The sequence below is a fragment of the Bufo gargarizans genome, chromosome 1, assembly GCF_014858855.1.
Source record: "Bufo gargarizans isolate SCDJY-AF-19 chromosome 1, ASM1485885v1, whole genome shotgun sequence".
NCBI lineage: Eukaryota > Metazoa > Chordata > Amphibia > Anura > Bufonidae > Bufo > Bufo gargarizans.
In genome coordinates, this window is record NC_058080.1 from 149,298,392 (window position 1) to 149,312,137 (window position 13,746).

A 13,746-nucleotide genomic window follows, 5' to 3' on the forward strand; every position below is an offset into this window, starting at 1 on the left:
ATAGCGGAAAGAAGAATGATTTTCCTTTCAGCGGTACATCTGAAGGGGAAGGAGAATGTTATAGCGGCCCAAGAGGTCCTGGTATTCGAATCTTCTGAGGTTGGCAGTACAGCCTCCATGGTCCCTACCATTGAGTGAGGATCTTATTTACCAGGGTCCACTAGTTCATCCCAGCCCAGAAGTCCTTCATCTTTCAGCATGGATTTTGAAAGAGAAGTCTGGTCAGGGAAGGGGATTGTCGGACAATGTGGTTTCTACCTTACTACAAAGTAGGAAGGCGGTTACCTCTAAAAAATATATTAAAGTTTGGAATATTTTTTCTACCTTCCTAGGTCAGTACCCAGATCTCTTTAAATCTCCAGAAATACCAAGGATACTAGATTTTTTATTTTTTTTTACAAGCAGGGCTAGATAGGAATCTTAAAGCTTCCACACTAAAGGTTCAGATAGCTGCTCGAAGTTATTTCTTTGATTTTATAGGTTAGCTGATCATCCATGGATTAAAAGATTCTTGTCAGCAGCCTCCAGGTTACATCCTTCCTTAAGACCATTGTCTCCTCCCTGGGATTTGAATACTGTTCTTTCGGACGTATCTCAGAAGCCGTTTGAACCATTAAGCGAAATCTCTATCAATATGCTTTCTTTTAAAATGGCCTTCCTTCTAGCAATAATCTCTGCTAGACGGGTATCTGAGATTCAAGCTTTTTCTGCCTTCCCTCCCCATACCACGGTTTTGGAGGATAAAGTTAATCATTAGACCAATTCCATCTTTCCAGCCCAAGGTGGTGTCAGATTTTCACAGAAGTCAGGATGTGATACTACCCTCTTTTTGCCCAGATCCAGTCAATACATTTTATTGCCTAGATGTCAGAAGGTGTCTAGTGTTCTACCTAGATTCCATGTCACCTTGGAGGATAGATGAAAATCTCTTTATCCAGTTTCAGTGAAAGTGTAGGGGCCACAAAGTTTCCACTAGTGTTATTGCTAGATGGGTAAAGAATGCTATTTCTCTTGCCTATTCTTCCCTTAGCCTGCCTCCTCCAACTGGGTTTGGGGCTCATTCTACCAGGGCCATTGCGACCTCTTGAGCAGAGAGGGCAGATGCTTTTTTGGCCCAGATTTGTAGAGCCTCTACTTGGAGCTCTCCCCATACTTTTTTTTGACATTACAGACTGCATCTTGATTCAGAAGCTGCCTTTGGTAGGAAAGTGCTACACGCTGTAGTCCCCGTCCCCGTCCCCCCCCCATAATTTTTCTTTGTCTTATAGTTTAGTCCTGCATGGGTGCTGTTATGGGTGAGGGGAAAACAATAATTGCTCTTACCGGTAATTGTTTTTCTTGAAACCCATGACGGCACCCCAAAAATTCCATCCCTAATATATATATATATATAAAAAATAAAAATAAAGTGTATATATACATATAGAATTATAGTTGATAGAGCTTCTTTCCCATGGGAAATTAGACGAGTTACCTGATAGGTTCTCTTCTTTACCATTATGTGTGGTGTTTTCTGTTTTTTTTTTCAACTCTTCTTTCTTGGTGGTTGGCACGCCTCCGGAGGTCGGTTTATTATAATGACTGAGGTGTGGTGAGGGTGTGAACCATTTTATCTCTTCAGGTTTCCTGTCCTGGATGGGAGGTCCTAGTCGCATGGGTGCCGTCATGGGTTTCAAGAAAAACAATTACCGGTTAGAGCAATTATTGTTTTTTGTAGAAAGTGAAGCGACCAAAAACGGCGAATCGGCTGCTTTTTTGGACGCTTTTTTCTGTTTTGCTGTTTGCCGTATGGGGAATATATTTTTATACTATGGGTGTTTTCGCACATCGCGACACCCATGGTGTGTATTTTTTTAATTTTTTTTAGTTCTTTTATTTTTATTTTGGGAAAAGGGGAGTGATTAGAATTTTTTTTCTTTTTAAAAACGTATTTATTTTTACACTTTTTTTTTTATAGGGAACTGTAACATGCAATCATTAGATTACTATTATCGTAGACTCCAATGCACTTGCATTGGAATCTATGATTATACTACTTTCCTATGGGAGCCCTATTACAGGCAAGGGCTCCATAAGGAAATACTATGCAGCAGCCTCCTGTCATTCACAAAGACAGGGGAAGCTGCACACACGCTCCGGCTACTCCGATCGCCGCACAGGGGAGCCGGAGCATAACCGGAAGTGTACCCGCATAACCGCGGGTGTCTGCTATAAGAAGCAGGCGGTCACCCACTTCTATAGCCCCGCAGCGCTCAGGAGCGGGCGCCATCTTTAAAGACCAGTAGACCTGTACGGTGCTGGTCGTTAAGGGGTTAAAGCACAAGAAAAACAACAGTATATATGGTAAATGTGGTATCGTTGTAATCGTACTGACCCAGAGAATGAAGGGCATTGGTCAGTTTTACAGCATAGGGAATGTCATCAAAATAAAAATGTGGTGCAATTGTGTATTTTTCCAATTCCACCCCAATTTTTAATTTTTTTTCCAGCTCCCCACTACATTGTGAATGGAAAAAAATATATAAGTTATGGCTTCGGGAAGGCAGGGACTGAAAAATAAAAATGCAAAAACTGAAAAAGAAAGTTCCTGAAAGGGTTAAAATAAAGTCACTCATATTTCAAGGTTCTGTGGTTAACAACCAGTATTTGTTTAAAAGATTAGATGAGGATTTGGAAGGTTAGTATGTGGCAGTTTGTTCGTTTTAGCCATATACGTTACATATAGGGATTTTTCAAGTTGTCAGAAACTTGGACTAGACAGTCCAAAATTAGGCATCATGCACACAAAAATTTTCATTCCATGTCCGTTCCGTTTTTTTTTGCGGACCATATACAGAACCATTAATTTCAATGGGTCCGCAAAAAAAACGGAAGGTACTCCGTGTGCATGTCCCATTATTGTCCGCATTACGGGCAAGGATAGGACTGTTATATTAGGGGCCAGCTGTTTCGTTCCGCAAAATACGGAATGCACACGGATCCGTTTTTTGCGGACCGCAAAATAAATACGGTCGTGTGCATGAGGCCTTAGTAAGATTCATCACAGTGTCTGGTGCTGGATGATAAATCTGGTGCACCTTTAAACTCTGTAATCTGTTTATACCACCTATAGTGGTGCTTGAAAATTTGTGAACCCTTCATAATTTTCTATATTTCTATATAAATTTGACCTAAATTTACATCAGATTTTATGAGAAAAGAAAACCCTGCATTCCAGCTTAAAAATCTCATCCCTTCTGTGAAACACGGTGGTGGTAGTATCATGGTTTGGACCTATTTTGGGGTATCTGAACCAGGATGGCTTGCCATCATTGATGGAACAATGAATCCTGAGTGATACCAGCAAATTCTAAAGGAAATGTCAGGACATCTGTCCATGAGCTGAATCTCACAGTGGTCCAGATGGCGACCAAAATGGTCGCCAATGTGACGAGGAATTTGCAAATGACGATAAGACTTTTAAGTCTTATCACCATTTGCGACTTGTCCCACCGCCGCGCTGCAGCTCTAAGAAATAAAAAAAACTTCAGCAGACACACCACGCTAGGCACGTCTGTTAGAAGAGCCAATCCCCCGTCATCCAACCTGCCATCCAGCGAGGAACGGGAAGCAAGGACCAGTGGTGTACTGGGGGGGATCCGCCCTGCTCCGCATGCCTGCTCTCAAGGGGGTGCCAGAAGCAATGAGCTCTTCCATCAATACAGATAGAAGCGCTCATTGCTGGAGCGCTGGGAGCTGCGGTCCTGTCACTCACCGCTCAGCTCCCAGGGCTCCTCCCCTCCTTCAGACCGGCGGCGCACAGAATGGTGAAGCAGGAAGACTTCTCCCCGCTCCACCATTCAGCCTGCAGACACAGATCGTGCTACCAGCCTGCAGTCTGTGCCTGCAGGGAAGAGGTATGTTAGCTTCAGGAACGGGACAAGGTGAGTAGTTACTGTGTGTGTTTTTTTTTTTTTTTTTTTTTACAGAGTAGGTAAAGAGGGCTTTATTACTATGGAGTGGGCACAGTGGACATTATTACTGTGAAGGGGGCACAGTGGACATTATTACTGTGAAGGGGGCACAGTGGGCATTATTACTATAAAGGGTGCACATTGGGGATTATTACTAGGATGGGTACACAATGGGGATTATTACTAGGATGGGTACACAATGGGGATTATTACTAGGAAGGGGGCACCATGGGGATTATTACTATGAAGGGGGCACAATGGGGATTATTACTATGAAGGGAGCACAATGGGGATTATTACTAGGATGCATGGGTACACAATGGGGATTATTACTAGGAAGGGGGCACCATGAGGATTATTACTATGAAGGGGGCACCATGGGGATTATCTCTATGAAGGGGGCACAATGGGGATTATTACTATGAAGGGAGCACAATGGGGATTTTTACTGTGAAGGGGGCACAAAGAGGGCATTACAACTGTGAAAGAGGCACAGAGGGCATAACTTCTGTGAGAGGGCACAATGTGGTCATAACTACTGTGAGGGGGCACTCATTTTTACAAAACTACTGTGAAGGTTGTACAATGAGGTCAACACTACTGTGAGGGGGTACAATTCTTTTTTAAAGTATTGGGGAGGGGGGTGCCAGAGAAAGGACTGACCCCGGGTACCAAACACCCTAGGCACGCCACTGGCAAGGACGGCAAGCTTGTGAGTACACAAGTACAATACTTTGCCTTCCTAAATGCTTCGGCATCCACATAGTAAATTGGGTAGTCTAACTGGCTGCATACCATAGCTGGTACATTATCATGAGGCCCCTGTGCTGTTCCCCCTCTCCCGGCTTCCTCCCTTCACGGCACACTTCCTTGCCTCCTCCTTGCAGAGACCACGCTGCTCTGAAGATTTCTACCTCCAGTGCAGGATCACAGGAGACAGGCCCTCGCCAAAGATCATGCAACAGGCTGCTGTGAAGCAGGGACCATAAAGCACCACAGGGAACACAGAAGGGCTGAACCAAGGACAAAGACAAGAGGAAGGTGGTCCTGTATACACAGACAAATGGTTGGACACATAAGGAAACAATAAACAACGGGTTACGTTCCCTTCATGATATATTCCCTTTTAGGTCCCTTTCACACGAGCGAGTCCCATGCATTGAATTTGCAGCGCGTGTCAGGGAGAACACCCGTCCTGACCTCCCAGCACTGCCGGGGTCGCATAGCATTGATTTATGATGCTGTGTAACCCTTACAGTTATGGAATGTATTGGATAACACTGACAGCATTATGTCAGTGTCATCTAATACATACATGTAAGGGTTACATAGCATCATAAATCAATACAATGCTGTGCGACCCCCATCAGTGCTGGAAGTTCAGATAGGTGATGGTAGGCGTGGAAATTATTATATATTTTTTTATTCTCTCCCATAAGGTATAAGGGAAAGATCTGCTCCTGTTCTGTGTTTAGCGCCGCACCTGGTTTTGGCTCAAAAATCACTGATGGAAATCACTGACCAAACACTGACTGGATGCGGACCCATTCACTTCAATGGGGTCGCAAAAGATGCGGGACAGCAGTCCGTGTGCTGTCCGCATCCGTTGATCCGTTCCGTGGTCCACAAAAAAAAATCCTGGTTTTGGCTCACAATCACTGACCAAAACACTGACGTTTGAATAAGGCAATTTTTAATACCATAGTTATATATGTATTTAAATTTGGCGACTAAAAATGTTATTTGGCTCCTAAATTTTTTAGTTTAGGAACCAATGGCTCCTAGGTAATTTTTTTTGTCTGGAGCACTGTCTCTGGAGAAAATGGGTCATGCTGCAAGGCAATAATCCTAGGCACACAACTCATTCCAAAGAGTGGCTAAAGAAAAAAAAGTTTGGGAATGGCCAAGTCAAAGTCCTGACCTTAATCCAATAGAAATGTTGTGGAAGGACCTTGAAGTGAGCAGTTCATGGGAGAAGACCCACCAATATAACAGAGGTGAAGCTGCTTTGTATGGAGGACTGGCCTGAAATTCTTCCAAGCCAATGTGCAGGACAAACCAATGGTTTCCGGAAAGATTTACAGTCATGTGAAAAAATTAGGACACCCTTTGAAAGCATGTGGTTTTTTGTAACATTTTTAATAAAAGGTTATTTCATCTCCGTTTCAACAATACAGAGAGATTAAAGTAATCCAACTAAACAAAGAAAACTGAAGAAAAGTCTTTTCAAGATCTTCTGTAAATGTCATTCTACAAAAATGCCTATTCTAACTGAGGAAAAAGATAGGACACCCTCACATGTATTCCCTCTTAAATTGGCTCAGATCTCACACAGGTATATCACACCAGGTGCACATAATTAGTAGATCGTTACTCTGCATGTTGAATGAGGCTTGCCCTATTTAAACCTCAGACATTTAGTTTGGTGTGCTCCTGACTGTTGAAGTGAGAGTGAGCACCATGGTGAGAGCAAAAGAGCTGTCAGAGGACTTCAGAAAAAAGATTGTAGCAGCCTATGAGTCTGGGAAGGGATTTAAAAAGATCTCAAAAGATTTTGAAATCAGCCATTCCACTGTCCGGAAGATAGTCTACAAGTGGAGGGCTTTCAAAACAACTGCCAACATGCCCAGGACTGGTCTCCCCAGCAAGTTCACCCCAAGAGCAGACCGCAAGATGCTAAAAGAGGTCTCCAAAAACCCTAAAGTGTCATCTCTAGAACTACAGCAGGCTCTGGCTACTGTTGATGTAGAAGTACATGCCTCTACAATCAGAAAGAGACTGTACAAGTTTAACTTGCATGGGAGGTGTGCAAGGAGGAAACCTTTGCTTTCCAAGAGAAACATCGAGGCCAGACTGACATTTGCCAGAGATAAAGTTGACAAAGACCAGGACTTCTGGAATAATGTTCTTTGGACAGATGAGTCCAAAATTGAATTATTTGGACACAACAGCAGAGGACATGTTTGGCGTAAACCAAACACAGCATTCCAAGAAAAGAACCTCCTCATACCAACTGTGAAGCATGGAGGTGGAAGTGTCATGGTTTGGGGCTGCTTTGCTGCAGCAGGACCTGGTCAGCTCACCATCATAGAATCCACGATGAATTCTACTGTGTATCAGAAGGTGCTTGAAGAACATGTGAGACCATCAGTTAGAAAATTAAAGCTGAAGCGGAACTGGACCATGCAACATGACAATGACCCAAAACATACTAGTAAATCAACCAAAGATTGGCTGAAAAAGAAGAAATGGAGAGTCCTGGAATGGCCAAGTCAAAGTCCAGATTTGAATCCCATTGAGATGCTGTGGGGTGACTTGAAAAGGGCTGTACGTGCAAGAAACCCCTCAAACATCTCACAGCTGAAAAAGTTCTGCATTGAGGAGTGGGGTAAAATTTCCTCAGACCGATGTCGAAGACTGGTAGATGGCTACAAGAACCGTCTCACTGCAGTTATTTCAGCCAAAGGAGGTAACACTCGCTATTAGGGGCAAGGGTGTCCTATCTTTTTCCTCAGTTAGAATAGGCATTTTTGTAGAATGACATTTACAGAAGATCTTGAAAAGACTTTTCTTCAGTTTTCTTTGTTTAGTTGGATTACTTTAATCTCTCTGTATTGTTGAAACGGAGATGAAATAACCTTTTATTAAAAATGTTACAAAAAACCACATGCTTTCAAAGGGTGTCCTAATTTTTTCACATGACTGTAGTTGCAGTTATTGCTTCACAAGGATTCACACCAGATGCTAAAAGTAAAGGTTCACATACTTTTTCCGCTCAGACATGTGATATTGGATCGTTTAAGGCTACTTTCACACTAGCGTTCGGGCGGATCCGTTCTGAACGGATCCGCTCATAATAATGCAGACGGAGGCTCCGTTCAGAACGGATCCGTCTGCATTAAAATGGCAAAAAAAAAGCTAAGTGTGAAAATAGCCTCGGACGGATCCGTCCAGACTTTCAATGTAAAGTCAATGGGGGACGGATCCGCTTGAAGATTGAGCCACATTGTGGCATCTTCAAACGGATCCGTCCCCATTGACTTACATTGTAAGTCTGGACGGATCTGCACGGCCAGGCGGACACCCGAACGCTGCAAGCAGCGTTCAGCTGTCCGCCTGTCCGTGCGGAGGCGAGCGGAGCGGAGGCTGAACGCCGCCAGACTGATGCAGTCTGAGCGGATCCGCTCCATTCAGACTGCATCAGGGCTGGACGGCTGCGTTCGGGTCCGCTCGTGAGCCCCTTCAAACGGAGCTCACGAGCGGACCGACGAACGCTAGTGTGAAAGTAGCCTAAGTCTAATATTTTGGATGTCTTTATCTACTTTTCAAAGGTGAAAATGTAGTTTTAGGACAAATGTATGCAGAAATATAGAAAATTCTGAACAGTTCACAAACTTTCTAGCACCTCTGTATTTGTTCTCTTACTTCATGCCAGAATTTTGCATTACAATTCTAGAGCCCTTTTGGCGTTGCATCTTAAGCCACACTCCTTATCTGGCAATCTCCACCCATTTCATGCTAAGCCACACCCTTTGTCAAGCACCTTAGAAAATGTGTGGTGTTAGGCCTAGTTCACATTTCTGTGATTTGGTTAGTGATTTCCATCAGTGATTGTGAGTCAGAAGCACTGAACAGATGCAGATCTTTCCATTATAGAGTACCTTCTCATTCCTGGTTTTGGCTCCCAATCACTGACCAAATCAATGAAGTGTAAACTAGGCCTAAGGCATCCTGACTTAATCTTGTCCCAAATTCTGGCACATTTGCAATAGTAAATCTTCCCCAGTGTATTTCCTGGAAGAGTGTAAGGCCACATGCACATGGCAGTGTACTTTATGCAGATTTTCCACGTAGATTTTCATGCAGATTTCCCGTGCCACTTTGAGAGACCTTGACGGGGTGCGCGGGCTCCGGTATGTTCTTGAAATAAGAATATATTGACAAAAGTCTCATGTTAATATATAAGCCATATATTGTCAATTGCATTTTCCATTGTACCATTTTTTCTTTGTAAATGTTTGCATAAAAGAATTGCCCTTATAATGCCCCAGTAGTACAAATGCCCCATTTATGTGTGCCAGTAGAAGAAAATTCCCCTTGTAGAGCACCCCCAGTATAAAGAAAAATAACAAACCCAGACCCTGCGTCTCCTGTCCAGCTGGCAGCCCGGCCCACCGCCAGCGTTTATTGCACCTCCAGCGTCTGCCTCTGAGAGGCTACAGGCACTAGGCCTTGCCACGGTGTTCTGCTGAATATTGAGATGCCCTAGCAGCTGGCAGTCCCACCTACCCCCTCACCACATAGCACAGGTTGCACCTCTGTTCTAGACTATTGCTAGCTTAGACTAAACACAAAAATTGTAAAGCCTTATCGTGCATTTTTTTTAAGCCAGAAGAGTGCAATGCTTGATGAGTTCCCCCTGAGTATATGCAATATTACATGTGTGCTTTCTCCCTGTTTTAGATCCGCGTGTTCCGGCCACCTAATTACTCGGGAACAATAGCTCTGGCTTTGCTGGTGTCTCTGGTTGGTGGTCTGCTGTACCTGAGAAGAAATAATTTGGAATTCATCTACAACAAGACAGGCTGGGCAATGGCTGCTCTTGTAAGTATTTATATTCCTCCAGTTACATCTGTCCTCTTGTGCTGGTTTCCTACCACTGATTTCTTCCTACCCCATAGTAAATGTACAGTCTACTTGTACCTCACAGCATTGATATATGACTTTTAGAAGTCATCTTCTGATGTTACGTGGCCATTGTTAGCATTTAAATCACACAAATTCAGAAAAGAAAAAATCTAAACCTGTTTTAGGAGAATTTGGGCTCTCACACAAAAGAATTTAAAGGGGTATTCTGACACCTCCACCGATCAGTTATTTTGGGCAGCAGCTTACATTATGGTGAATTGAAAGCTCCATACGCTGTATTTTCTGCCACGAGCGTACCGCAGCTCATTTGAATGGTATATGAGCTGCAGTACCAGCACGGCCACTACACAGTGAATGCAATCTTGTGCTTCCAGCTAAGTCCATTGTATAATTTTCAGGAATGGTGGCTGCCCAAAACAACTGATTGGTGAGGGTGCCGGTTGTTGCCCCCCACCAATCTGGAGACCATCAATATCTAAGTACAGGAAAAAACGTATTTAAGCACCATTTCTGCATGCAGTGCTATAACAGCTACTTCATTTTAATGGGGATGTCCCATGAAAAATATTCTACAGTTTTTAAAACCAGCACCTGGATCCGAATACTTTTGTAATTACTTATAATTAAATATTTAGCATAGTCGCTGAGATATTCAATAAAATGCATCTGTATAGCTCCACCTGCTGTTTGTTCTTTTTCTTATTTCTTATTTCTTCCTGCTCTCTCAGAAAGCCGCACATGCTCAGTTTCATCTTTAAACTGCCTCCTGAGTTGTGATAAGGGGGCGTGTCCATGCTCTCCCTAGCTGCAGCAGAAAAGACACTCCCCTTCAGCTGTCAGCTTGATAATATAATATATATTGATATAAATCTAGCAGAGCAATGAATAGGGGGATCGCTGGATCCATGTGAGGTACAGGGCTGGTTCTAGCTTGGTTAGAAAGAGATTATCATGTACTATATGATGTCTAATTTTCATTGTTTACATTAGTCATGGGATAACCCCTTTAAGGGCACCAATATCTATTAAAGGTAATCTCTGACCCGTTTTATGGTGTCCATAAACAGATAACGTAATGAGAGATCCTGAGCAAAACTATGGGTCCACTTACTTGCATTGACCCAATCGTTTTGTTAACATCTGGAGTTGGTTCAATACACAGCATGTACTCAGAAGTCCTCCTATTTATGAGCTTCAAGACCATTCAGCGGCAGGGGGTGGGGAGACACAGGAGCTGATAAATATAAGCATTACTGAGCAAAATGAAGTTTTAATGTATGCAAATGAGCCTCTAGGATCAATAGGGGGCGTTGCCTTTATACTTCCAGAAGCTCTGCTTCTGTCGCGCTCTCTACACTTTAATTGACAGGGCCAGGCAGTGAAAACATCATCATGCCTGGCCCTGACTTCTACTAAAGCCCCGCTCTGCATCTGGCGCAGTACAAGAAAGAGGCTTGTCAGAGCTGGATACTGAAGCGCTGAGTCTTTAGGAGTAACGGCGACGCCCCCATTGCTCCTAGAGGCTCATTTGCATGTATTAAAACATCATTTTTCTCAGCAATGCGGGCACATATGAACATGGGACCAACACAGATGTCTTCAGCTGCCAAGCGCACATGTAACAGGTCAGTCAGCGTCATAGGTACAAATCTGCTGACAGATGCCCTTTAACTCTGTCTACATGATAAATGCCATTTGCAGAAGTGAAACAATCCCTTTAAAAATCATTGATACATCAAAGACATGCTGTGCAGGGGTCTTCGGTGTTAGCATGGAACGCCTTTGGTATTGTCTTAGGAAGCTAACTTACATAGTTTCAAGAGAATTGTACATTTAACCATATTTATGATTTATGCTGAATACATTTTTGATAAAGTGAAAAGCACTAACAGTATAGTAAAGATGAGCCATAGTAGAACTATGTTCAGAAGAGCGAGAAATGAAATAAGTGAGAACATCCAGCAGTCACCACAGGATGCCATATGTAAATTAATGGACAGTTTGTAAAATTAAAGCTGTATTCACATCATGTTTTTGTCCATGACGTATAGATCGATGCCTCCAACAGATGCTATACAAAAAAAACATTTAACGTATACTGTTTTGCCGGACTCTACAGGGTGGAAAAGCCTAGTATACACTTTTGCATGGTGCTTTTTTGTTAAACGTGGTATTAAAACTTGTTGCAACAAAGCCTTAGAAACATTGTCCTTTCTTCATATTAAAACAGTAGATTTGACCATGATTTTTAGAACCTGTTTGTATAGTTAAAGTTAACTTTTCCCATATCGATTTCAGTAGAGATGAGCGAATCGAATCAGACGAAGTGGAATTCAATGCGAACCGCAATTTTTCCTAAATTGGCGGCTCCAAGTGTGAGGACATGGAGCAAGGAACTACGGGAAGGCAGGCTGACCCATAATGCCATGCATGCAGCCAATCAGCAGCCAGCCCTGTGATGTCACAGCCCTATAAATACAGCGGCCATTTTCGAGTCAGACATTTTCAAGCGTTCTGAGTGCAGGGACTGACGTGTGAAGGTGCTAGGGAGAGCATTTGGAAAAACATCATTGTGAAAAAAAAAGATTTTTAAGTGCAGGGAAACAATAGGGAGGAATCCTTTCACAGCATCTTAGTGCAGGGAGAGATATCAGAAGGTGCTAGGAACAGTGCCAGAAAAGCGATTTACAAATGCAGAGAAAGAGTATTTGGGGATCCAAATAGCCATTATTTGGCCTATTTCATTATGGAAAAAATATATATACGCACTTCACTGGTGCACTTATTTGTGGCAAAAGAGTTAAGTGGCCTATTTCAGTACAGAAATAAAAATATATACGCATTTCACTGGTGCATTTATTCCTGCTGAAAGCGTTTACTGACCTATTTCAGAACAAAAAGAAAAATATGTTCTCAGTTCACGGTGGTTATATGCGTTGAAACCATGGCTGGGAGTGAGCAGGCTGGCAGCAGTGGGAGGTCGGGAGCCAAACGTGCCCGGAGTACAGCACCTGCTTCACAGCAGCCTACCTACCCGAGAAGTAGTGCTGCATAGGTTTATGGAAGTAGCGGGGGTAGCAGTCAGTCAGTGCGGCTGTTATATGTGTTATTTTGTATTTCAGTACAAACAGAAAAATACATTCTCAGTTCACGTCGGTGGCGGTTATATGTCTTGAAAGCGTTTAGGGGCCAATTTGAGTACAAAAAAAAATAAATATGCTCAGTTCACGTTGGTGGCGGTTATATGTCTTGAAAGAGTTTAGTGGCCTATTTCAGTAGAAAAAGAAAAATATATTCTCAGTTCACGTTGGTGGCGGTTATATGTGGTAAAATATTTATTGAAGTATTTTGGTTGAAAAACAAAATGTATTCAGAGGTCAGGGCTGTGGCTTCTACACATTTTTAAAATAATCCTTTAGCGGGGCGAATAGATGCCGGATGACCGGGACACTCTATGACCTTCCCAGAAGCTGCTGTCGGGAGCAGCGGTTCATTTCTGAGACATCCATATAGTGCGGAGGGAATCCGAAGACCCTCTCTATCCCCGTGCTCTGTTATATGTGGTAAACATCTTTATTGACTTATTTCGGTTGAAGTTATACAGTCCTGTATGTGGTAAAACCTTTTGGGACTTATTTTGGTCAAAAAAACTAATTTTATTCAGTGTTCTGTTCCGCAGACTGCAGTTATATGCGGTAAAATATTTTTTGACTTATTTCGGTCGAAAAATTAATTTTATTCAGCGTTCAGCGCAGCAGTTATATGCGGTAAAATCTTTATTGACGTATTTCGGTCGAAAAACTATTTTTGTTCAGTGCTCAGCGCTGCAGTTATATGCGATAAAATCTTTGACGTATTTCGGTCAAATAAATAATTTTATTCAGTGTTCAGCGCAGCAGTTATATGCAGTAAAATCTTTATTGACGTATTTCGGTCAAAAAACTAATTATATTCAGCGACCAGCGCTGCGGTTATATGCGGTAAACTCTTTAGTGATGTATCATGATGAACTTTGCGACTCTTCCGGGCTCAAAGCTATCTTGACGCTTTGTCTTCTCATTGTCTGTAGCTACTAGAGGCCTGTTCATGCCAGGCAGGTTTCCCCAGAAGTATCTGGGTCGGATTTTCTCCTGTCTTAGGCAAC

General features: G+C 42.8%; 1 protein-coding gene across 1 annotated transcript in view; it reads left to right on the forward strand.

Annotated features, from left to right (window-relative positions):
• Positions 1-13,746, forward strand: part of TUSC3 (tumor suppressor candidate 3) — a 328,869-nt gene that overhangs the window by 244,643 nt on the left and 70,480 nt on the right. Inside the window, exon 5 of the mRNA XM_044295877.1 lies at positions 9,417-9,557. Within this exon, the coding sequence (XP_044151812.1) occupies positions 9,417-9,557 (141 nt within the window). The remainder of the gene's footprint in view (positions 1-9,416; positions 9,558-13,746) is intronic.